The 26,964-nt window shown below is 38.8% G+C and overlaps 1 protein-coding gene across 2 annotated transcripts; it reads left to right on the plus strand.

The window, feature by feature from the left end:
• The first annotated feature begins 405 nt into the window (after positions 1-405).
• Positions 406-26,896, plus strand: LOC120079878 (auxin transport protein BIG). 2 transcript variants are annotated; one of them, XM_039034324.1, is made up of 14 exons: positions 406-797; positions 1,240-1,346; positions 3,386-3,554; positions 3,646-9,743; positions 14,707-15,324; positions 15,407-15,587; positions 17,225-17,459; positions 17,543-22,099; positions 22,175-22,397; positions 22,648-23,040; positions 23,231-23,374; positions 23,737-24,762; positions 25,253-25,753; positions 25,874-26,896. In XM_039034324.1, exons 1-14 carry the CDS (start codon positions 509-511, stop codon positions 26,711-26,713), a joined length of 15,381 nt encoding a protein of 5,126 aa, XP_038890252.1. In that variant the 5' UTR covers positions 406-508; the 3' UTR covers positions 26,714-26,896. The 2 variants fall into 2 exon arrangements, with proteins under 2 accessions (XP_038890252.1, XP_038890253.1); XM_039034325.1 differs by lacking the exon at positions 1,240-1,346 and having other exon boundaries at positions 666-797.
• The last annotated feature ends 68 nt before the right edge of the window (positions 26,897-26,964 follow it).

Raw genomic sequence — 26,964 nt, forward strand, 5'->3', positions numbered from 1 at the left:
CAATTGAATAATAATTTATTAAGGGACAAAATGATATTTTTATGGAGTGGATCCCGAAGGGATCCCTCAACTTATTTTTTTATAAACTATTTCATAAGATTTGTTGAAAAAAATATTTAGTAGTCAAAAGTTTTAATGGATACATAGATAATTTTAGAATTCCTAATTATTTAGACTAATTGAAAAAGTGAATGCAAAATTTTTTTTTTTGTTTTTTTTTTTAAATGATTACAATACAAATTTACAATGCAAAAACACGTCGATAGAGAATATTTTGTTCACTTTTCAATCCACCGCCTCAGCACATCTTTTTCTTACACTTCTTTTTTGTTTTGGACATTTTGTTACAAACCCCTCACCTTTTTTTATTTACACTCACAAAACCCCTCTTGTTTATTCCTATTTATAGGTAAAACACAACACTCCTTTTTCTTTTTTCTTCCTTCTTCTTCTTCTTCTCCTCCAAGTTTTCAGTTCTGATCGTTCTTTCCTTTGGACGCCACTGCTCATGGCGGAGCAGAGTTTCGTCAAACTCTTAGACACTATCTTCCTTGACGATTCCACCAGCACCGCCAATACCAAGAAACCTTTCTCTTCCTCCGATCTCCTCCACCTTCTTCGCTCCGATGATGATTCTTCGATCAAACTCGGCCTTCGTCAATTCTATTCCATTCTCAACGCCGGTCTTCGGGACCTCGGTGACGGAAACCTTGCTTTTCAGTCATGGACCGATCCTCAGATCCAAGCTGTGTGTTCAATTGCTCATGCAATTGCTTCTGCTTCTCGATCCCTGACTGGTACGTTTTGCTTCACTCCTGAGCTTTTCTTGACTGAGAAATGTATTTTTTCGTATTTATTCTTTTTTCTTGATTTCTCATTTTTGAAAAATTTTTATGTGCTTTTGGATTACTCGGGGAATGTTATTAAACGTAATGTCTTGAATATTTTGATCATTTGAGGACTGGAAACTAAGTTGGAATGAAATTTTAGTGTTTCTAACTGGAAACATTTTTTTTAAGAAATGAAATTACGAATGTGTAAATTGTGTAAGCGCTTTGCTTCTATATGAGCTTTAAATTTATTAAAATTAAATTTCGGCTTTGCTTCTTGATTCTTGGACTTTCTTCTTCTTCTTCTTCTTCTTCAATATTTCTTTGTTTTCTCGGGAAATGGATTTCGGTTGGTGATATGGTGGTATTCAATTGATGCATGTTGTCTTTGGTGCATTTGCCTCGACAGTGGATCAAGCTGAAGCTATAGTTGTTGCGGTTATTAAAAAATCACTCGAGTTGGTTCTCTGTTACTTGGAGAAATCAGAGTTTAAGTGCGATGACTTTAGTATTCAGGTTTGTTGCTTCTTGGTAGTTTCTAAATTATGTGGGAGGGAGGGTTCATCATTGGTTTCTTTTACTCACCTCATAAAAGTTTTGTAGGAGACTTCTGTTTCCTTCTATTAAAGCAAATCTTGAGCCATGGTTTGTTTGTGCTTTTAGATGTATTCTCAAATCGTATTTGCTGTGTATTTTTTAGCTTTCTCTATTCTATGGAAGTTATTTACTTTATCACACTTCATTTCATTTTCCTTTACTACATTTCTTGCGTGTCAAATTTTCATTTCATATCCTATTGATAGATTTTGTTATGTATTCTCGCGTTGGATTGAGTCAGGATATTAGAATGTTCCTCTCAGTGTCGTATTTCTTAGTCTTGATGAATTTATTATTATTAGGTTCAATTATAAGCTCTTTTTTGGTTACTGTGTCTACGTAGTCTTGAACTTCATAAAGTACATACTGAGATTTAAGTTATGCTTATTTTTAGTCCCTACCAGTAACACTGGATGACGAAATGTTTGTGTTACTCCATTAGATAAAATTTGGAGAAGGTGTTTTGATATGACATCCAGTTGAATGCATTACAAACAAATGGTTAGATACAAGAATTGGTTGTGAGGTTTGACGACTGGGTTGGACGTGTTAAAAATTAAGACTAAATGTAGTTGCATCAAACTCACTGCCAGTTTACTACCTCATGAAAATTTTATCTAATTTGATTTACCTTAGCGTTTGGTCAACTGGTGTTGACAACAAAGACTAGAAAGGAGGACTATACTTCAAAATTTAGAGATATACTTTAAGCTTTTTATGTTTCAGGCGTCTCTCTGTTTTTAGTTGTTGAAATGATAGGCACAATGTTCATAGTACAATAGCAAAATTGATTATTTGTTACCATCACCATCACCATCACCATCATTATTGCTTTTGTTCTTTTCTTACCATTTTTTTTAAATATATGTGTACAAGCTCCCTAACCTTGTGTGCACAAGAAACTTGAAAAGCAAGATTTTGTACCTGAAATTATCTAAAGATTCCTTTTTACTGAAAGGTAGAAAGTAATATTTTTATCATAGAATCCGTAATTGTATTAGCAAAACTTTCTGTTATTGGTAGAATGTGCTTTATTTTATCTTATTCAGGTGACCTTTCCAGGGGGTATGGGAGGAAAAAACCATATGTATTTGGATTTAAAACAAAGCTTCTTCTTTCTTTCTTTCTTTCTTATTTATTTATTTTACATTTTATCAGTCCTAGGATTTCTAAACAATGTTGATAGAGATCTCAATGGAAATGTGGAGGTTGGTGTTTATTTTGAGTAAAAGCATTTAAACGGTGGAAGTTGGTACAAATGATTTGATTTAATTAATGGAACTGTTAAAAGCTGCTTTATATAGCTATAAAATGTTATTTTAACACTAAATGCTTCCATGAATGTGAAATTATATCAATTTGAAATTACAAAATTAGAAAAATGAATTTTACAAAAGAATGAGAGAAAGAGGGGAAAATCAAAATAGAGAGAGAGAGAGAGAGAGAGAGAGAGAGAGAGAATATAGATATAAAGAGAAAGGGAACAAATGAGAGGGAAAAGTATTATATTAGAAAAATGTACTTTAATGCCAATTCCTGAGGTTTAAATATGAGCTAGTCATACTTTCAAAATGTTGGTTAATGTACATTGGCAACGTGCTTGTGACTTGAGAACTCAGAATAGACAAATGGTATCAAGTTTGGGATGATGTAGTAATAATCGAACTTTATTGTTTCTTTTCTTTTATATTTTTTCCTAATATCAATTTCTTGCCCATCACAATCAACATTTTGTTGATCTTTTCATGACATTGTACACATATATTAACCATCTTGATTTATGGAAGTTTACTTCATATTCATTATGTGCATGAATTTTAAGATTAATGTTACCAATCAGCAAATTTCTCCTTTTCAGTGTTCGTTTTTGATGTTTTCATTATTTTTCTCGATACTTCAACTTACATGTAAATTTATATTTTTGTATAATATCAAGTACCCTTTGGCATCTTCTGCAGAGTAATATGTTAATGATTCTGGAGACAATTTTGGTTGATGGTATGGATAAAGTAACGGACTGTGCACAGCTTTGTGCCAAGAAAGCTCTTATAGACTTGTTAAAATCTACTGGTGGCGACTGTGATGCTACTATTGAGTTCGAGAATGCCATTGAATGTGGTTTTGCAGGTACCTTAATTTAAATGACAGTTTGAACTATATGCATTAATATTAATTTTTCCTCAATAAAGTTGTGTTTGTTTTTTCTTGTATTCTTTAGGAGTTTGTTGCTCCAGAGAAGAAAAACAGGTAGGTAGGCTTTTAATGACAGTAGCTGCTGAATGTGTGCAAGCTGATCAGCTGACCTCTGAATCTGGATTCAGTGAGCCGACATTCCTTGAAGATATGAACAAACTGATTTTCCTTTTCCAACATTGGGCAGTCACGCATTTGGCATGCATTCAACGTTTGATTTTGATCTGCAAAGAATTGGTGGTACTCCCAGATGCACTTGATGAGAAGACAGGAAGTACAAGTTTTCGGAAAAGACTGTCATGTAGCTTGAGGATATTAAAGCTTCTTACCGATCTCTCAAAGAAATTTCCATATATTGAATATGATGCTAAACTGATGCAGGCATTTGCATTGTTTGCCAACTCATTGCCTTGCTTGTTTGGACTATGTTTTGAGTTTGCAAATAGTCATGCTATTGTCGAGGGTAGTCTGGAGAACACCATTTTGTTACTCCTGGAAGAATTTTTGGAGCTAGTTCAGGTTGTGTTCCGCAACAGCTATGTTTGTGTGAACATCCAAACATGTATAGTGGCTTCCATATTGGATAATTTGAGTTCTTCAGTTTGGCGGTATGATGCATCTGCTGCAAACCTGAAGCCTCCCCTGGTTTACTTTCCTCGAAGTGTTATGGTTATAATTAAACTCATTCAAGATCTTAAGGGGCATAAATATCATGCTTTCAGTTTTAAAGATCTCGAAATGCATCACACAAGCACTCTTGCTGATTTATCAGTGGACATACCTAAATGCTATGCTCGTTCAGAGATTGTTCCTTTGCATAAGAATTATACAGTAGATGAAATTTTGAGAATGATATTTCCTCTGTCAAAACAATGGATGGATGATTTGATGCATCTCCTCTTCTTTCTTTATTCTGAGGGAGTGAGATTAAGACCAAAAATAGAGCGATCATTATCCAGTATGAAGAGCAGTAGTACGGTTGAACAAGAAACTGCTGTCTGTCATGAAGATGAAGCACTATTCGGGGACCTCTTCTCTGAGAGTGGCCGCTCTGTTGGATCTGTAGATGGATATGATTTGCAGCATCTTGCTGTCAACTCTACCTCTAGCCTTTGCAATCTGCTTCTCCAAGCTACTAAAGAACTATTGAGCTTTATCAAGCTATGTATCTTCTCTCCTGAATGGAATGCATCTGTTTTTGATGATGGTTGCAACAAACTTAATCAGAACCATGTTGATATATTACTTTCCTTACTAAACTGTGAGGGATGCTGTTCTGATGACAAGTCTTCTTCTAGTTGTCTACCTGCACACGATGAGAGGAAATCTGGGCACATCCATGAAATTTGTTACAGGTTGTTGCATGGTCTTCTCACAAGCCATGCATTGCCAGATTCGCTTGAAGAGTACCTTGTGAAGAAAATTTTGAATGCTGAAAATGGAAACTTTGTTTACAATGATCAGACTCTAAGCTTACTGGCGCACACCCTTTTCCGTAGAACTGGTGTTGCTGGGACACAGTTGAGGACCCAAATATACAGGCAATTTGTGGAATTTATCATTGTGAAGTCCAAAACTATTTCCTTAAAATATTCCAGCCTCCAGGAATTTATGGGGACTCTTCCCTCTGTCTTTCATATTGAAATTCTTCTGGTGGCATTTCACTTATCTTCTGAAGGAGAAAAGAGAGAAATTTCATGCTTAATTTTTTCTTCCATTAGGGCGATTGATGCTCCATCCTCGTTTTCTAAATGTACAGAGTTGTCAATGTGGGGTTTACTGGTTTCAAGGTTGATTATAGTACTTCGACACATTATTTTTCACCCTCATACATGTTCCTCTTCGTTGCTTTTTGATTTTCGATCTAAGTTGAGGGATGCACCTGCTTTTTCTTCTAGTTTGCCTTACACAGTGAATGATCATTTATCATCTTGGGGAGCAAGTATTGCTAAGAATATAATTGGTTCATCCGTGGAATCCCAGCCCTTCTTTAATAGCTTGATCAACCAGTTGATTGATATTTCTTCATTTCCTGCTTCACTACGCCAGCATGATTCGACAATAGAATGTCCGTGGTTCAATCCCAGTGATATTTTTTCGACATTCTCATGGATTTTGGGGTTCTGGAATGGTAAACAAGCTGTTGCGGTTGAAGACCTCATCATTGAAAGATATATTTTTGTTCTCTGCTGGGATTTTCCTTCCATGAATGTTTTATCACATGGAGGCACATTATGGAGCGATCTGGACACACTGGACATTTCTGATACAACATGCTTCTTTTACTTCAGTTATTTACTTCTAGATCATGGTGATGTTATTGGCGAGCGCATGAAGTTTCCTCAAGTTGTGATTGATTTGCTTCGGCGTTTGCATGGTGGGAGTACCCTAGAGGACTTCAAAGCTTTGGGTTGGAATTTTTTAAGAAATGGAGCATGGCTATCTCTGGTTCTTTCCTTCCTCAGTGTTGGAATATGGAGATACTGCAATAAGAATACGATTCCTACAGTGGGTTCTCTCTGGACAGATACCACAGTTACAGATAATGAGCTGGCCAATTTTGCTGAAAGCTTAATTTCCTCAGTGATTACCAATAGCCAAGTTTCAATTTTAATCGGGGAGTTGTCATTTGTATTGAGCATGTATTTACAAGTTTATCAGAAAGCTTTTGTTGCTACTCTTAGCAGTAGCAATGATCATGCGACTGAGTTTTCCCCTCTCTTGCTCTTTAAACATTCTGAATTTGATAGATGTATTCAGAACAAGACCCTTGAAAACTATGGGACAACATCTTGCTTATTGGAATCTGTTTTTAACCTCATGTCTAGGTTGGATGAAATAGTAGACAAAAAAACACTTGGGTTCTTATCAAGGGTCTGTTGGGAATCGATGTTTCATGGCTTTCCCTCTCATTTGGAAACTTCCAGTGGAATTCTACTTTCTTGTGTCCTTAGCATAGGAAGGATCATTTCTGTTTTAGCTGGGCTGCTGAGGATAGTAGATGTTAAACCTAATATCATTTTGGAAACTGAGGTAACTCGTGGGATTCTTGATGCAGTAATGACTATAAAATTTGACAAGACCTTTGAAAGCGTTCATGGCCTATGTGAAGGTATATATCAGAGTTTGAATGCAGAATTGGATGGATGTTCTTATGGGGTTCTGTTTCTGTTGAAACAGCTCGAGGGGTACTTAAGACACATTAATACGAGGGGGGTGAGTGATAGCACTATTCATGAATTGGTAATTGTAAAGGCTACAGATATCATGGACAGCCTCCGGAAAGATGTTTCGAAGTCTTCTGTTTTCCAATTCTACCTTGGTGCTGAAGTTGTACCGGAGCAGGTTAGAGAGCTTTATGCATTTCAACATGGTAATTTGTTGGTTCTTCTAGACTCCTTAGACAATTGTTGCTCCGAAATAGTTAACTTGAAGGTTCTTGGTTTCTTTGGGGAACTCTTGTCTGGAGAGCCATGCTCTAAACTTAAACAGGAAGTACAGAATAAATTCCTTAGTATGGATTTGCTTAGCCTATCAAAATGGTTGGAGAAGAGGATTTTTGGCTTAGTGGCTGAAGATTCAAGCGGAGTCAATGTGAAAGGATCTTCTACTTCTCTGAGAGAATCATCCATGAATTTTGTATTTTGTCTCATATCATCACCCACAGAACCACTGGCACTTCAATTGCAGAGTCACATTTTTGAGGCTGCACTAGTATCACTTGACATGGCATTTTTGCGATTTGATATCAGTGTTTCCAAGTCCTATTTCCATTTTGTTGTTCAGCTATTGAAAGGGGAGAAATCAATGAAATTACTTTTGGAGAGGATTCTCATATTGATGGAGAAATTGGTTAGTGATGAGCGCCTGCTTCCAGGGCTGAAGTACCTCTTCATTTTTCTCGAAATGATTTTGATTGAGAGTGGATCTGGTAAGAATGTTTTTGAGAGACCCACTGGCAAACCCCTATCGAGGTATGCACCTGAAGTTGGACCTCTTTCTTCTAAGTCGGTGGGGCCTAGGAAGAGTTCAGAGACATTGGTTTTTTCTTCCAGTCAAGAAGAGGGTCCTGCATCTTTTGAATGCGATGCAACTTCTGCTGAGGAAGATGAGGATGATGGAACTTCTGATGGTGAGGTAGCTAGTCTAGACAAGGATGAGGAGGAGGACACAAACAGTGAAAGGGCACTTGCTTCAAAAGTTTGTACATTTACATCCAGTGGCAGCAATTTCATGGAACAACATTGGTACTTTTGTTATACATGTGATCTGACTGTCTCGAAGGGATGTTGTTCTGTGTGTGCAAAGGTCTGCCATCGTGGTCATCGTGTTGTTTATTCCCGGTCTAGTCGCTTCTTTTGTGACTGCGGTGCTGGGGGTGTTAGGGGCAGCAGTTGCCAATGTTTGAAGCCTCGCAAGTTTACTGGACATGGAAGTGCCCCTGTACGTGGTGCCAGTAACTTTCAGTGCTTTTTGCCTTTCTCTGAGGAGGGAGATCAACTTCCTGAAAGTGAATCTGATCTGGAAGACGATGTGTCAGTTACAGACACAGACAAGTGTCTCAGACCCTCTGTTCCTAGGGAGCTTCTAGATGGTATTTCTGTTTTACTTGAAGAACTGGATGTCGAAGGAAGTATGCTCGAGCTTTGTTCGCGTTTATTGCCTACTATAACTAACCAGAGGGACCCAGACCTTTCGAAAGACAAGAAAATTATTCTGGGTAAAGATAAGGTACTATCATATGGGCTTGATCTCTTGCAATTGAAAAAGGCATATAAAGGTGGGTCTTTGGACCTTAAGATTAAGGCAGAATATGCAAATGCCAAGGAGCTCAAATCACATCTAGCCAGTGGATCTCTTGTGAAATCTTTGCTCAGTGTCAGCATCAGAGGTCGTCTTGCTGTTGGTGAAGGTGATAAAGTGTCTATTTTTGATGTCAGGCAGTTAATAGAACAGGCCACAGTTGCACCCATGACGGCAGACAAGACTAATGTTAAGCCACTCTCAAAAAATGTTGTTCGTTTTGAAATTGTACATCTTGCTTTTAATCCCACAGTAGAGAACTATCTTGCTGTGGCAGGCTATGAAGATTGCCAAGTCTTGACTTTGAACCACCGTGGTGAAGTTGTTGACCGTCTTGCTATTGAACTAGCTCTGCAAGGTGCTCATATTAGAAGAATGGAATGGGTTCCAGGATCTCAAGTCCAATTAATGGTCGTTACAAACAAGTTTGTGAAAATATATGATCTATCCCTCGATAATATCAGTCCAATGCACTACTTCACGTTGCCAGATGACATGGTAGTTGATGCTACACTGTTCACAGCTTCACAGGGAAGGATGTTTCTAATTGTTCTTTCAGAAAATGGTAGGATATTCAGACTTGAGTTGTCAGTGCTGGGAAATGTTGGAGCTACACCCTTGAAGGAGATCATTCACATTCAGGGCAGAGAAATGAGTGCAAAGGGATTGTCATTGTACTTCTCTTCATGTTACAAATTATTATTTCTTGCATATGCTGATGGCACCACATTGGTTGGCCAGTTAAGCCCTGATGCAACAAAATTGACTGGGATATCGGTTATATATGAGGAGGAACAAGACAGAAAACTCCGGCCTGCTGGATTACACCGTTGGAAGGAGCTGTTTGCTGGCAGTGGCTTATTTGTTTGCTTTTCAAGTGTCAAATCGAATTCGGCTTTGGTTGTATCTATGGGGGCTCATGAGATATATGCTCAAAACTTGAAACATGCGGGGGGTTCATCTTTGCCATTAGTTGGCATAACTGCATATAAGCCTTTATCCAAAGATAAAATACATTGTTTTGTACTACATGATGATGGTAGCCTTCAAATATACACACACACTGCTGTTGGAGTGGATGCTAGCGCAAATGCTACTGCAGAAAAAATCAAGAAGTTGGGTTCTGGCATTCTCAATAACAAGGTTTATGCCAGTACAAATCCAGAATTCCCGCTTGATTTTTTTGAGAAGACTGTTTGCATCACTGCAGATGTGAGATTGGGAGGTGACGCCATTCGAAATGGTGATTCTGAAGGAGCCAAACAGAGTCTGGCATCCGAGGATGGTTTTCTTGAGAGTCCCAGTTCTTCAGGTTTCAAGGTATTTTTCACATTGCACATAATTATGCATTTCAATGCTTACTTGGTTATTTTAAATTTTAATAAACGTAACTTAGAATATGATGATGTGTTTTTTTCTGTTGCTGTGATATCATATTTTGTTATTATTATTATTATTATTATTTTTATAATAATTTGGGATGGCATTTTCTTCCAGATGAAATAATTACTTTCCTAGGAACATGAACAATACTTTCTCGAATGACCTACTTTTTAACTGTCATATGGCTTCTCGGAGTTGAAAATGTATCTTCCCAAGAGTTTGGATAGTTTCTCTCCTGGGAACATGTGTTTTTTCCCCCTCCTGGGAGGTTACCTCATCTGTTTGAAATGCTAGCTAGATTCCTTTGGCTCAACTTTATTTGATCTCTCCTTTGGAACTTGGGATTTATGGAAGGTTTTTTCTTGATGAAAATATCTGTTGTCGGATCAAATGACTTCTATTGCTGTTTCTTGGTTTAACTCTTCTTATGTAATTTACAGTACAACTTCTCTGAGTTGGTTCATGATGTTCCGGATTTTAATCAGGCTGTCCTAGGAACCTTAATGATTAAGAAGTAGAACCTTAATTCTTCAAACCTGTCATTGGCTGCATCACAGACACCAAGACAACCTGAGAAAATTTACAACATATTCATAATGCAGATGAGCAATGAGGCAAAGAAAGAACATGCTTTTTTTTTGTTGGGGGGGGGGGGGGGCGAATATGGAACAGACAGAATATTCATATTGAAACAAAGAATAGCCTAGGGGGGTTTTTTGGGACATGAAACAGACAGATATTGAAATAAGGAATAGCTTAGGAGCAAGGGGTCGAGAGAACCCCTTTTCAAAAGGGAAAACTATTACAAAAAGTCTTCCAATTTTCTAATAATCAAGACAAGACTATAAAAGCTCTTAAATTCTTTGTGACTTGGATTCCACCAAGAAGCCAAGCAGTCAGACCCGCCCCATGACACCAAGTACTATATATAGACAAAAAACTTCCAATCTGAGTCATTCTCAAAAATCTGGAAATAATTGAGAGAGGAAATACCCTAGTCACTTGCAGACAAATGAGGTGGCCCCTGAATTGATAAGCCTCTGCAAAAGTAGATGTTCGGGGTTATGCTACTGTAAACGAGACTGACTGCCATCTTAGATCCTTCTTACAATAGTTTATCCTGTGGTCCTTGGTCCTTTTAGCAACGCCAATTAGGATTTATGTAGATATGATGGACTAGATGTATTGCAATTTTGCAGCAGATAGTATCCGTTGGTCCCTTTTATGTGTACAGTACTTGCTAAACATACAGCACTTTTAATCTTTTTGGGACCATTGTGAAGTATTAGTTTGAAATGGAGGGCCTGAAATGCTTGGTTATGTTATAAAATCTACCTTAGGGTTAAATTGCTATTTAATTGATTAATTAATTATAATAACAATTGTTATACACTTGTCATTTATAATTAGGTGTATTTTTGGATTTGGATAGGTTGGATTGAAGGGGTTTCTTAAATCAACCGTGAGTATTCGGGTTATAAGCCGGTTGACTAAGCCACTTCAAATAACGTTGTTTATACCTCGGCTCAACCCAACCCAATCCAAGTATCCAACCTAATCTTAACGCATCTCAACTTATTAGTTTTGGTTACAATCTTTAAAAACTACGAAACTTTACTTTAAAAGCTAGTTTTCACCCTGGTTGTTGGAATTCAAGGAAGCATTGACATCTTATTTTGAATTTTACATTTGGGAGGCTTGAACTCTTCTGATAGATTGCAAATCAAATGTCTTACTGTGGTTTAGTCCATTGGTGCAAACATTAAGTTTATAATAGATGTGGTTATTCTTTTTCTGAATAAAGTATCTCTTCCTCATGTGAGAGAACACGTCAAGTTCACGAGAAATTGATTTGTATTTCTAGCTGCACAATAACACAACAGGAAGGAGTTTTGTAAATTAAGAATTCCTGTGGTAAATTAATAATGCCTGTCTCTGATTGAAGCCTTCACCCTTGACTTCCAACAACCAGGATGAAAACTAGCTCTTAAAGTAATGTTTTGTTGTTTTTACATATTGTAACCAAAACTAATAAGTTGACAAATGTGTAAGATTATGTTGGATTGGGTTGGGTTGTGTAATTAGGTACGAACATAGGTTAGTTGAAGTGGCTAAATAGTCAACTGACTTATAACCCAGATACTCACGGTTGATTTAAGAAACCCCTTCTTATTTCTGATTCTCAAGGGGCTTTTATTGCTGGGAGGCAGATTCTGGACCAAGTTCTTAATTCTTATTGCCAAGGAAGCTATTGAGGACTTATAGATCCAACAAAAAAGTATTGTTCAAGATCAACTTTGAAAAAGCGTAGGATCATGTTGATTGAGATTTTTTGGATAAAGTCTTGGAGATGAAAGGCTTTGGGTATAAGTGGAGGATGTGGATGTGGGGGTGCGTGAGGAACGGTAGTTACTCTTTTCTTGTTAATAGTAGTCCTAGAGGAAAAGTGGTGGCGTCAAGAGGGTTGAGGTAGGGTGATCCTCTCTCCCTTTTTGTTCCTTTTGGTTGTAGACGTTCTTAGTAGAATGGTGGATAAAAGTATGGGTGGCAAGATTATGGAACCTTTTCAAGTAAGGGCTAATAAAATCATTCTCTCTCACCTCAAATTCGCAAATGATACTCTTCTTCTATTCTGTCAAGGAGGATTCGTTCTTAATCTTGAATCACATCCTTGCCTTCCTTGAATAGATGTTGGGGCTAAGGATTAATAGAGGCAAGTGTAGCATTATGGACCTTAATTGTGACGTTGAGAAGCTAAACTGATGGGTGGCGTTGGTGGGGTGTGCTATGGGTTGTCTTCCTTCTTCCTATCCTGGTTTGCCCCTTGGCTGCTATAACCCTTTGATTATTGGTTTATGGGACACTTTGACTATTGGGTCATGGGACCCTGTGGTGGATAAAGTGAGGAGTGAGGAGTAGGTTAGCTTCCTGGAAGAAAGGATTCCTTTCAAAAGCGAGAGCTCTTACTTTGATTAGATTAGATCCGTGTTAAGTGATATCCCTACCTATTACTTTTCCCTCTTCAAAGCCCCTTGCAAGGTGTGTCACAGTTTGGAGAAATTAATGCGTGATTTTCTTTGGGAAGGGGTTGATGAAGGAAAAGGGAGAGGATTGCATTTGATTAGATGGGAGATTATCGAGAGGCCTGTGGATGTAGGAGGGTTAGAGATTGGGGTCTCGCAAGTCGCAACAAATCCTTGTTAGCCAAATGGATGTGGCATTTTACCTCTGAACCTAGATCCCTCTGGCATAAGGTTATTGTTAGTAAACACGGGCTCCACCCTTTTGAATGGCTGTCTAAAGGGGTTAAAGGGTGAATGGTCTTATCGGAACCTATGGAAGATTATTTCTAAGGAGCTCCTTTTTTTTTTTTTTTAATTCAATTTGTTAGTTGTGTGGTAGGGGAGGGGAGAGAAACTTATTATTTTTTTTTTTTGGGAAGGCCATTGGGTGGGGGAGAGACCTCTCTATTCCTTGTTCCCCCGTTTGTATCACTTGTCGGATTTAAAAACCATTTGGTTGCCGACTTGCTTGTGTGGTTAGGGAGCTTCTTTTCCTTTTCTCTCGGGTTCCATCACGCTTTTCTATTAGGAAAACGATGGAGGTGCCCGATCTTCTTTCCTTGCTTGAGGGTCACCCTTTTAGGCGTGGGAGAAGTGATGTGAGGTTTCGGAGTCCTGACCCATTGGAAGGATTCACATGTAAGTCTTTTTTTCGTCAGTTGGTTCCTTCTCCCTTAGGTTTCTTGGTGTTATGGACGATTTGGATACCTAGGAAAGTGGGGTTCTTTAACTGGCAAGTCTTACACGGCCAAGCTAACACTTTGGATCGTCTTAAGAGAAAGTTGCCCATGCTTGTGGGTCCTTTTTGTTGCATTCTCTGTCAAAAGGTTGAGGAAGACTTATGAAAAGCAGCAAGCCCATAGCATAGGAAGTTGTAGCTCAGTCTATCTTTCTACCTGGAATGAATGCCCAACGGAACCTGCTAAGTCCGCCTTTCTTACCTGGTATGATTCAATCTTTCAGCTCAAACTTTCCTATCGTCCTTGGGAAAAGGTAGTCGTACTCTTACCTTTTCCTTTTGTTGCCTGAGCCAAGGGGTCAAGAAAAGGCAATATACTATGCTTGCTTGTAGAATTCTCAAAGACCATATTCTTGGGCACCGTGAGTTCTCAACTTTGGTTTGGGATTCTTTGTTTCAGATGTTTGGTGTTCTAGGAGCCCACCATAGAGATGTGGGTGTGTTGCTTGAGGAATCTCTCCTCAACCTGCTGCGGGGGGAGAAGGCTCGCTTTCTTTGTCTTGCAGGGGTGTGTGCTGTATTGTGGGTTGTGTGGGGTGAGCGGAACAATAGAGCATTAGAGAGTGGAGAGGGACCCTTGTGAGATTTGTGTTATCATGTTTCTCTTTGTGCTTCTAATTTGAAGGCCTTTTGTAACTATTCTATAGGTGTTATTTTGCTTAGTTGGACTACCTTCTTATAGAGGGTCCTTTTTTGTGAGCTAGTTTTTGTTGCTCTTGTATTCTTCATTTTTCTCAATGAAAGTGGTATTTTCAATTATAAAAAAATAGAAATCCCTTCAATCTGACCTAGCCACAAGCTGCACAATAACAAAAGCGTCTCTTCAATGAAGAAGGAAGCACTTTTGAAAGATTCTTTGAACGTTATCTTTCTTGCTATGACTTGATGTAAATGTACATCTTTCTATAGCTCATATAGTCTATCCTCTCTTTTGACCAATTAGAGAAGTTTTCTGTAACTCCTTTGGTTTGGGCTAATTGCCCTTCTTTTGTAAATTAGATACATCAATGGAGTTTGTTTCTTATTAAAAAAATGTAAATTAATAATTCCTCTCTGATCGAAGCCTGCTCTAACTATAAACTGTTCTTTCACTGCTCAGATCACCGTCTCTAACTCCAACCCTGATATTGTTATGGTTGGATTCCGCATCCATGTTGGTAATACGTCTGCGAACCATATACCTTCAGAGATAACTATTTTCCAGAGAGTCATAAAATTAGATGAGGGCATGCGATCATGGTACGATATACCATTTACTGTTGCTGAATCTCTTCTTGCTGATGAAGAATTCTCTGTAACTGTTGGGCCAGCATTCAATGGTACTGCACTTCCTAGGATAGACTCTCTTGAAGTGTATGGTCGAGCAAAAGATGAATTTGGTTGGAAAGAAAAATTGGATGCTGTTCTGGACATGGAGGCACGTGCACTTGGTTCCAATTCCTTGCTTGCCAGATCTGGAAAAAAGAGGCGATCCATTCAATGTGCTCCTATTCAACAGCAGGTGTTAGCAGATGGTCTGAAGGTCTTGTCCAGTTATTATTTGCTCCGTAGATCACAAGGATGCCCAAAACTTGATGATGCGAATCAGGAGCTGACTAAACTGAAGTGCAAGCAGTTATTAGAAACAATATATGAAAGTGATCGAGAGCCTTTGTTGCAGTCTGCTGCGTGTCGCGTCCTGCAAGCTATCTTCCCTAAAAAAGAGACATACTACCAAGTAATCATTTAATTGGTGTGGTTTTACTTGTGTTGTGATAAATTCTTTTGAACTTACTCTTAAAATTTCCCCTTGTGATTAGGTGAAGGACACCATGCGTCTGACTGGTGTTGTGAAATCAACATCAGTGCTTTCCTCTAGGCTTGGAGTTGGAGGTGCTGCAGGAGGATGGATTATTGAAGAATTTACATCACAAATGCGTGCAGTTTCTAAGATTGCCCTGCATCGTAGATCTAATTTGGCTTGTTTTCTGGAAAGAAATGGTATTTGTACTTCTTTCTTGGTTCAAATCTTTTGATAATTGTTTTAAAGTTTTTGATAATCGTAAAAATTTGAGGTGTAGGAGTGTCTTTTTAACATTTCATCAGTCAGCCAAAATGGGTTGTGAAGTGTGATGGATTACGTTAGAGATTATTATTATCTGCTTAAAATCAAAGGAAACCATAAAACCTTGGGTGGGAGTGATCATTAGCTTGATCAAGAGCACCCTTTTCACGCATAATTGCTACTCTTTTTAATCATTATCTTTAACTCCATAGCGTGGCCATGTTTTCTGTTCATTTTATTATTTGTTTTTTTTAATAAGTAACAATTTCATTGGTGTATGAAATTTACAAAATAGATGGATAATCTATGGTGATTACAGAGGGTTTTAGAAGAAAGGGAAGTGTACTTATATAAAGCAAAGAGATAAGACAATTTACACCAAGAAGATGAATGATAAATAATAAGATCAAAGTGACATTGTATTTCTCTGTACCTTTGTTTCAAGTGACATTGTATTTTGAGCTTTTTGCTCTTTTCATTATATCAATGAAAAATTTCTTTAAATAACAACAACAACAAGAAGCTCTGGTTTAACGGATTTCAATCTCAATTGGAGAGCTTTTATCTCCCATCCCAACGGTGGATCTTAGCTTCGTCAGCTGTTTGTTTCTTCCTTGGCTATTCCAGTCTGTCTTGTTTTGAGTTTTCCCCCTTCTTCGGCCATTGTTTGGGCTTAGTAGTGCTGTTTGTTTTTATTCTCTTATTTTTAGTTTTAATTTTCTTTTCTGGGATGTGTTGAGGGTACTAAGGGGGTGTCAACCTAGTTGAGATGCCCGGGTGCGCTTGCTGATTCGTTTGGTCTTTGCTTTGCTCATTGTATAATCCTTTTGTACTTTGGGCTCTAGCTCACAATTTCCTTAATATAATGAATTGTTTCCTTTTCCAAAAAAAAAAAAAAAACAATAATAATAAAATAACAAGATAAAAGAACACTTCAAAGGTGTGCCCATTGTCAAAGAAAACCCTTTGATTTCTCTCTTTCCAAATAACCCGAAAGAAGGCCTTGTTGATGTGTACTTTTAGGTCACTTTGCTTTGTGATAAATGAGTGTAGAAGCTCTACTATTCTTATTGTTGTGTAAGAGCATGAAATACCATGGCAAGTAATCAATATCACTATCTGTATTATCCTCTTATTTTGCCTTCTCATCCTTCTTATGGTGAATCTATAGTTTCAATCTATAAACTGGTATTATCTATCAGAATGGCCTCTATTTTGTTCACATATTTTAATTAGTTTTACCTGTCGGGTTGAAATGATAGACGGCAGTTTAGCCTCAAATTTATGCCCTAGAAAGGGGTTAACGAATCAGTTGTACCATGATTTTGCAGTTGTTTGGTCCATGGTCCCGACCATGTTCAAACAGCACATCTATTTCCGGGCTTTAAATTATTGTTCTTTTTAAAGCATGGCACTTCCAATGGGTCTTCCTTTGAAAATATTGTGAAGTAGATGGATATGATATTTATGTGCGTTGTTAGATTGTTCTTCAGCCTGTTGATTAGAGAATCAAGTAGAATGCTTGTCATGTATATTTTTTATGCTTGCCTTATGGTTAGAATCACTAATGTAGGTTCTCAAGTGGTGGATGGACTCATGCAAATTTTATGGGGAATTTTGGACTTGGAGCAGCCCAACACTCAGATTTTGAACAACATTGTTATTTCCTCTGTTGAACTTATTTATTGCTATGCTGAGTGCCTGGCATTGCATGGCCCAGACACTGGCAGGCACTCTGTTGCACCTGCTGTTGTGTTATTTAAGAAACTTCTATTTTCCTCCAGTGAGGCTGTTCAGGCTTCAAGCAGGTTTTGTTTCGTCAATTTTATTCTTATTCTGAAATTTTATTCTAAGGTATTTCCTAAGATTCTAGCTTTCCTTTTCTTTTCAGTTTGGCTATATCTTCGAGGTTGCTTCAGGTTCCATTTCCAAAGCAAACAATGTTAGCTACTGATGATGGTGCTGATATTCCATTATCTGCACCTGTAACCACTGAAACAACCGGTACCAATCCCCAAGTTATGATTGAGGAAGACGCTGTCGCTTCTTCTGTTCAATATTGCTGTGATGGTTGCTCCAAAGTTCCTATACTGAGGCGGCGATGGCATTGTACGGTTTGCCCTGATTTTGATTTGTGCGAGTCGTGTTATGAGGTACTTGATGCCGATAGGCTTCCTTCCCCTCATTCTAGAGATCATCCTATGACTGCCATCCCAATTGAAGTGGAGTCGGTAGGAGATGGAAATGAATATCACTTTGCCACAGAAGATATCAATGATTCAAGCTTAACATCATCAGTAAGAGCAGATATTAGCGTGAAGAATCCTGTGTCATCAATTCATGTCTTGGAGCCAGCTGATTCCGGGGATTTTTCTGCCTCAGTGACTGATCCAGTTTCAATATCAGCTTCTAAACAAACTGTTAATTCCCTGCTTCTCTCTGAGCTCCTTGAACAGTTGAAAGGATGGATGGAGACAACTTCAGGTGTTCAGGCTGTTCCTGTTATGCAGCTTTTCTACAGATTATCGTCCACAATGGGCGGACCTTTTATGAACAGTTTGAAATCTGAAAACTTGAACTTGGAAAGACTAATTAAATGGTTTTTGGATGAAATTGATCTCAACAAACCCTTTGAAGCAAAAGCCCGTACATCGTTTGGGGAAATTGCAATCCTTGTTTTCATGTTCTTCACTTTGATGCTAAGAAACTGGCACCAACCTGGTAGTGATGGTCCAGGTGCCAAACCTAGTACTGCCGCAGATACGCATGACAAGAGTTCAACCCAGGTTGCACCATCTACTTCAGTGACTGCACAATCTTCCGTGGATGATCAAGGAAAAAATGACTTTACTTCACAACTACTTCGTGCTTGTAGCTCTATTAGGCAACAATCTTTTGTAAATTATCTTATGGACGTGCTGCAGCAGCTAGTGCATGTCTTCAAGTCATCCACAATTGATTATGACAGTGGACATGGTTTTAATAACGGTTCTGGATGTGGAGCTCTGCTAACAGTTCGTAAGGATCTCCCTGCTGGCAATTTCTCTCCATTTTTTTCAGATTCTTATGCAAAAGCACACAGGACAGATCTTTTTATAGACTATCACAGGCTCTTGTTAGAAAATGCTTTTCGTCTTGTATATACCTTGGTTCGACCAGAAAAATATGACAAGACATTGGAGAAGGAAAAGGTTTATAAGATTTATAGCAGCAAGGATTTGAAGTTGGATGCCTATCAAGATGTTCTTTGCAGTTATATTAACAATCCCAACACTAGCTTTGTTAGAAGATATTCGAGAAGGCTTTTCCTCCACATTTGTGGCAGCAAAAGTCACTATTACAGTATTCGAGACTCTTGGCAGTTTTCGACTGAAGTAAAGAAACTTTTCAAATACATAAACAAGGTTGGTGGCTTTCAAAATCCTATGTCATACGAGAGAAGTGTAAAGATAGTGAAATGCCTAACAACTTTGGCGGAAGTTGCTGCTTCAAGGCCTCGAAATTGGCAGAAATATTGTTTACGACATGGGGATGTACTGCCATTTTTGCTGAATGGAATTTTCTACATTGGAGAAGAGTCTGTTATTCAGACTCTCAAACTTTTGAATCTCGCCTTCTATACTGGAAAGGATACTGGCTATTCTATACAAAAGTCTGAAGCAGGAGATAGTGGGACAAGCACAAATAAATCTGGTACACAACCTGTGGATTCAAGAAAGAAAAGAAAAGGTGAAGATGGAAATGATTCTGCGTTGGAGAAGTCCTATTTGGATATGGAGACCATGGTGAATATCTTTATTGATAAGGGTAGTAACGTCTTGAGCCATTTCATTGACTGCTTTCTTCTTGAGTGGAATTCAAGCTCTGTCCGGGCAGAGGCCAAAGGTGTTGTCTATGGTATTTGGCATCATGGAAAGCAGACTTTTAAAGAAACTCTATTGATGGCTCTCTTGCAAAAGGTTAGAACTCTTCCTATGTATGGTCTGAACATTGCTGAATATACAGAACTGGTCACATGGTTGCTGGGAAAGGTTCCTGATGTTGGTTCTAAGCAGCAGAGCTCTGAACTTCTGGACCGATGCTTGACCTCTGATGTAATTCGATCAATTTATCAAACACTTCACTCACAAAATGAGCTGTTAGCTAATCATCCAAATTCACGCATATACAATACCTTAAGTGGTTTAGTTGAATTTGATGGTTACTATCTAGAGAGTGAACCTTGTGCGGCTTGCAGTTCTCCTGAGGTGCCTTACAGCAGGATGAAACTTGAGAGTCTTAAATCTGAAACAAAATTCACTGACAACCGCATCATTGTCAAATGTACAGGGAGTTACACAATTCAAACTGTTATAATGAATGTTCATGATGCTCGGAAGTCAAAATCTGTGAAAGTTTTAAACCTGTACTACAATAATCGGCCTGTGGCAGACTTATCGGAGTTGAAAAATAATTGGTCTTTGTGGAAGCGTGCTAAAAGTTGTCATCTTGCATTCAATCAGACTGAACTAAAAGTAGAGTTTCCCATTCCAATCACTGCATGTAATTTCATGATTGAGCTGGATTCCTTCTATGAAAATCTTCAAGCTTTGTCCCTCGAACCTTTGCAATGCCCTCGATGTAGTCGTCCAGTCACTGATAAACATGGAATATGCAGCAACTGCCATGAAAATGCATATCAATGTAGGCAATGCCGGAACATAAATTATGAGAACCTTGACTCATTTTTATGCAATGAGTGTGGATACAGCAAGTATGGAAGATTTGAATTTAATTTTATGGCAAAGCCAAGCTTTACGTTTGATAATATGGAGAATGACGAAGATATGAAGAGAGGTCTTGCTGCAATAGAATCTGAATCAGAAAATGCTCATAGGAGATATCAACAACTCTTAGGCTACAAGAAACCCCTGCTAAAAATTGTTTCAAGCATTGGTGAGAATGAAATGGACTCGCAACAAAAGGATTCTGTTCAGCAAATGATGGTCTCACTTCCAGGACCATCGTGCAAGATTAATCGTAAAATTGCTCTCCTTGGGGTTTTATATGGTGAAAAATGCAAAGCAGCCTTTGATTCTGTCAGTAAAAGTGTCCAGACGCTTCAAGGTCTTCGTCGGGTTTTAATGACGTATTTGCACCAGAAACATACTGATGATGGGTTTCCGGCTTCAAGATTTGTGATTTCTAGATCTCCTAATAACTGCTATGGTTGTGCGACTACATTTGTCACTCAATGTCTCGAGATATTGCAAGTGTTATCAAGGCATCAGAGTTCGAAGAAGCAACTTGTTAGCCTGGGTATATTATCTGAGCTGTTTGAGAATAACATTCATCAAGGGCCCAAAACCGCTCGAATACAAGCTAGGGCAGTTCTTTGTTCTTTCTCCGAGGGTGATGTACATGCAGTGAGTGGGCTGAACAATCTAATCCAAAAGAAAGTCATGTACTGCCTTGAACACCATCGTTCTATGGACATCGCATTGGCAACTCGAGAAGAGTTATCACTGCTTTCAGAAGTTTGTTCTTTGGCTGATGAGTTCTGGGAAGCTAGATTGCGAGTTGTTTTCCAGCTGTTATTTTCATCCATCAAGTCCGGTGCGAAACATCCAGCAATTGCTGAGCACATTATTCTTCCATGTCTGAGGATCATATCTCAAGCCTGTACTCCTCCTAAATCTGACACTGTAGACAAGGAGCAGAGGATGGGAAAATTGACGTCTGTTTCACAAAATAAGGATGAAAACGCTACAAATATTTCTGGATCTTTCAGTGGACCTGTTAGTGGGAATAAGTCTGCACCTGAATCACTTGAACATAATTGGGATTCTTCTCAGAGGACTCAGGATATCCAATTGCTGAGTTATGCAGAGTGGGAAAAGGGAGCATCATATCTTGACTTTGTTAGAAGGCAGTACAAGGTGTCTCAGGTGTTCAAAGGTACAGTTCAAAGATCTCGAACACATAAAGGCGATTATTTGTCCCTGAAGTATGCGCTTAAGTGGAAGCGGTTTGTATGTAGAAATGCTAAAAGTGATTTGTCAACTTTCGAGCTGGGGTCGTGGGTTACAGAACTTGTGCTATGTGCCTGTTCCCAGTCTATAAGATCGGAGATGTGTATGCTGATAAGTTTGCTTTGTGCTCAAAGTTCATCAAGACGATTTCGACTATTGGATTTACTGGTGTCTCTGTTGCCAGCAACTCTTTCTGCTGGCGAGAGTGCTGCTGAATATTTTGAATTACTTTTCAAGATGGTAGATTCAGAAGATGCGCGCTTGTTTTTGACTGTTAGAGGGTGTTTACGTACAATTTGCCAATTAATTTCCCAAGAAGTGGGCAATGTTGAGTCTCTGGAGAGAAGCCTCCATATTGATATTTCCCAGGGATTTATTCTTCACAAGCTCATAGAGCTCCTTGGGAAATTTCTAGAGATCCCTAACATTAGGTCAAGGTATAACTTCTTCCCTAAGCTTCTGTTTTTCAGACTACTTCTGTTTAAGCTTATATAATTTGATCTTATTGTTAGATTCATGCGGGATAATCTACTCTCAGAAGTTCTTGAAGCTCTCATTGTGATTCGTGGATTGGTAGTACAGAAGACAAAACTGATTAGCGATTGTAATCGGCTTTTGAAAGATCTCTTGGACAGTCTTCTGCTGGAAAGCAATGAGAACAAGAGGCAATTTATTCGAGCCTGCATTTGTGGCTTGCAAATCCATGGGGAGGAAAGGAAAGGGCGGACTTGTTTGGTACGATCAATCTTGAGAACTGGTCAATCAATTAAGGCCAACTTCCTACTGTTCTGCTCCTTGGGAAATTATTAATCTTACCGAAATAAAATGAAAATATCAGCATCTTCTACGATTTATGCCATATATACTATAATAGAATATTCAGATACCACTTTCTAAAATTATGCAGTTACACTTTTTAGTTCATCTATCTTTCTGTTTGACGTGGTACTTAGATTGGCAGCTTACTTTGAAATATTGTGTGCAGTTTATTCTAGAGCAGCTCTGCAATCTGATCTCTCCCTCAAAACCAGAGCCAGTGTACCTCTTGGTTCTAAACAAGGCACATACGCAAGAAGAATTTATTAGGGGATCCATGACAAAGAATCCTTACTCCAGTGCCGAAATTGGTCCATTAATGCGTGATGTCAAAAATAAAATTTGTCACCAATTGGATTTACTTAGTTTTCTCGAAGATGATTATGGCATGGAGTTGCTAGTTGCTGGAAATATAATTTCTCTTGATTTGAGCATAGCACTAGTCTATGAGCAAGTGTGGAAGAAGTCTAACCAATCTTCAAATGCCATATCTAATACTGCACTAATGTCTACTACCGCTGCAAGAGACTCTCCTCCTATGACAGTGACTTACCGGCTTCAGGTTTGTTTCAATAATCCATGTCCGGCCTTTTTGGATAATGTTTACCTCATGTTTCTTATTTCCTTGCTTATGGGAATCCCAAAATTTGAGTTTTATGTTGAAGAGTTCGCGAAATATGGGTTAGAGAAATTTGTAGGTGAGATCCTTAGTAATACCACTAATTTTCTTGGGGGTTGGATATTATATCCAGGGGCTGGATGGTGAAGCTACGGAACCTATGATTAAGGAATTGGAAGAGGACAGAGAGGAATCGCAAGATCCAGAACTGGAATTTGCTATAGCAGGTGCAGTTCGTGAGTATGGAGGATTGGAAATTTTGTTGGGCATGATCCAGGTGTGTAGACCAGACCTTTAATCATCGTTTTTATTTTGTTTTCCTAGGTTGTTTATTGATCTTGTAGTTTTACCAAAAAATGGTGGGTTGATGTTTGTTTAGAAAAACTGTAGTTCTGTACTTTCACTTTCTATTTAGTCTGTAAATCACATATAATATAATATTTCAGCTGCGTTAATTTTTCATAAATCATCTAATAGAGAGCTAGTCCAACCCTTATTATTATATTCAGTTGTGATCTCTCTATCTTATATCCATCCACATGTGGGATAATTGGAGTTAAGCTATCAGTCCTTTTTTGGATTTAAAGTTAATCAAACCATTTTTTCCTGGTCTTACTATAACTTCTTTATTTGAACCAGCGCATATGGGATAATTTCAAGTCAAACCAAGAGCAGTTGGTTGCAGTTCTCAATCTTCTTATGCACTGTTGCAAAATAAGAGAGAACAGGCGTGCTTTATTAAGGCTTGGAGCCCTCGGATTACTTCTAGAAACAGCAAGGCGTGCCTTCTCTGTGGATGCCATGGAGTCAGCTGAAGGCATTCTCTTGATTGTGGAGAGTCTAACAATTGAAGCAAATGAAAGTGAAAGTATCAGCATTGGACAAAGTGCTCTTACAGTCACCAGTGAACAAAGTGGTACCGGTGAACAGGCCAAAAAAATTGTCCTCATGTTTCTGGAGAGATTATCTCATCCTTTTGGTCTTAAAAAATCAAACAAACAGCAGAGGAACACTGAAATGGTTGCTAGAATCTTGCCTTACTTGACCTATGGTGAACCTGCTGCTATGGATGCACTCATCCAACATTTCACTCCATATCTGAATGCTTGGGATGAGTTTGACCGATTACAGAAACAGCATGAAGACAATCCAGAGGATAAGAGCATCTCTGAGCAAGCTGCCAAGCAGAGGTTTACTGTGGAAAATTTCGTTAGGGTCTCAGAGTCACTGAAGACAAGTTCCTGTGGGGAGAGACTGAAGGATATTATTTTGGAAAAGGGCATTACTGGCCTTGCAATTAAGCATCTGAGAGATAGTTTTGCTGTTGCAGGACAGACCGGTTTCAGATCCAGTGTGGAATGGGCATTTGCCTTGAAACGTCCTTCCATTCCGCTTATATTGTCTATGCTTAGGGGTTTGTCAATGGGGCATTTGGCTACCCAGAGATGTATTGATGAAGGAAGGATCTTACCTGTGCTTCATGCTCTGGAAAGAGTTCCGGGAGAAAATGAGATTGGTGCAAGGGCCGAAAACTTGTTAGATACCCTCTCTAACAAGGAGGGAAATGGAGATGGATTCTTGGAGGATAAAGTGCGAATGTTAAGACATGCCACAAGGGATGAAATGAGGCGACTTGCTTTGAAGAACAGAGAAGACATGCTACAGGTGCTGTCTCGTTGTATTTTCCAATGTTCTTGCTTATTCTTGTATTTTCACACAGTATTTGGTTAGCTTTAGGAATTTTTCTGCTAGACGTCATTATTCAAATCAATTTCGAAATGAGTTTTCTTTTTGCAATAGAATTTGAATTAGGGATCCATTTCCTTTCGCAATAGAATTTTCACTGGAATACCATAGGAAGCAAATTTTTTGAACACTTTCCTTGTCATAAAAATATCATGAACATTGAAAATATGAGTTGGTAACATGTTTGGGAATGAGAAGTCCGCAACATGAAATTTGCTAGCTTTTCATTGTTTGAAGTCTGGTTGGATAGGATAAGTGTATAATAAGAATAACTATTAAGGTCTTCCGATTTCATGATTTTGTTCTTTGTTTTGGTTCTTTTGCCGTTTTCATATGTATATTTATATATTCTGTGGTTTCTGATCCTAAAACTCTCAGTGGAGATAATTCATTTTTGGGGATAATGCAGGGACTTGGAATGCGGCAGGTAGCTTCAGATGGTGGCGAACGGATCATTGTCTCTAGACCAGCTCTTGAAGGTTTGGAAGATGTATTGGAAGAGGAAGATGGGCTGGCATGCATGGTGTGCAGAGAGGGCTATAGTTTGAGGCCTACTGACTTGCTGGGTGTCTACTCATACAGCAAGAGGGTTAACCTTGGTGTTGGGACTTCAGGAAGTACTCGTGGGGAGTGTGTTTATACAACCGTGAGTTATTTCAATATTATTCATTATCAGTGCCATCAAGAGGCCAAAAGAACAGATGCTGGTTTGAAAATCCCAAAGAAAGAATGGGAAGGAGCAACACTCAGGAACAACGAATCCCTTTGCAATTCCTTGTTCCCTGTGAGAGGTCCGTCTGTCCCATTAGCACAGTATATCCGATATGTTGACCAGCATTGGGACAATCTAAATGCTCTCGGTCGTGCTGATGGAAACCGACTTCGGCTCTTGACGTATGATATTGTTCTGGTATGGTTCTTGCCTGTTGTCAGTTTGTGAATTGTTTTTTTTCCTTTCCTGTATTAGTGTGTATCGACCTTCTAATGATTTACGGTATCTGTTTTTCTATTTTTTATTTTTTTCATGTAGATGTTGGCTCGATTTGCCACTGGAGCATCATTCAGCGCTGAAAGCAGGGGTGGTGGCAGAGAGAGCAATTCCCGGTTCCTTCCTTTTATGATTCAAATGGCTCGTCACCTCCTGGATCAAGGGAGCCCATCTCAACGTTCTACAATGGCTAAATCTGTTTCAACCTATTTGTCCTCATCCACTGTAGATTCACGACCGTTCTCTCCAGGGTTGCAACCTTCAGCCGCAACTGAGGAAACTGTTCAGTTTATGATGGTAAACTCGCTTCTTTCGGAGTCTTATGAATCCTGGTTGCTGCATCGCCGTGCATTCCTACAGCGTGGGATATTCCATGCATACATGCAGCACACTCATAGCAGGTCGACCAGTCGTTCATCATCAAGTTCAACTTCTAAAGTGGAATCAGGAAGTAATAGCCCGAACATGGAAGCAGAAGAAGCGAATGATTTATTGACTACCATTAGGCCAATGCTCGTCTACACTGGCCTGATTCAGCAACTGCAACATTTCTTCAAGGTAAAGAAATCGGCAAATATCGCATCTTACACAAAAGAAGGAACATCAACATCTGCCGCCACCACAACCGCAACTGCAACCGGAGAGGAAAGCGAGAGCCAAAATCTGGAAAGTTGGGAAGTGGTGATGAAAGAGCGACTTAATAACGTAAGGGAAATGGTGGGATTCTCAAAGGAGTTGCTAACATGGCTGGAGGAAATGAACTCTGCCACTGATCTGCAGGAGGCGTTCGATGTAATCGGAGTTTTGGCTGATGTATTGTCCGGCGGAATTAGCCGCTGTGAAGACTTTGTAAATGCTGCAATCAACAGTGGAAAAGGCTGACGATACCCGACCAACAAGGGGGTGCTCTGGAGCTGAGCTTGAGCTTTTTTGTTACATGACAGGGAATATGGTATTATTTTGATCTTTATAGCATTGTGGACTTTTCCTTTGAAATATGAATCTTCATATATACATTCAGCTCCCTGGTAATCAAATATATACCTATTTTTTTACCCCCAAATATTTCTGGTGTGTTATTTTGGCCAAATGTTGATATTAAATCTTTCTGTCCAGCCACATTTTCTTAATTG

This window comes from Benincasa hispida, chromosome 6, assembly GCF_009727055.1.
Source record: "Benincasa hispida cultivar B227 chromosome 6, ASM972705v1, whole genome shotgun sequence".
NCBI lineage: Eukaryota > Viridiplantae > Streptophyta > Magnoliopsida > Cucurbitales > Cucurbitaceae > Benincasa > Benincasa hispida.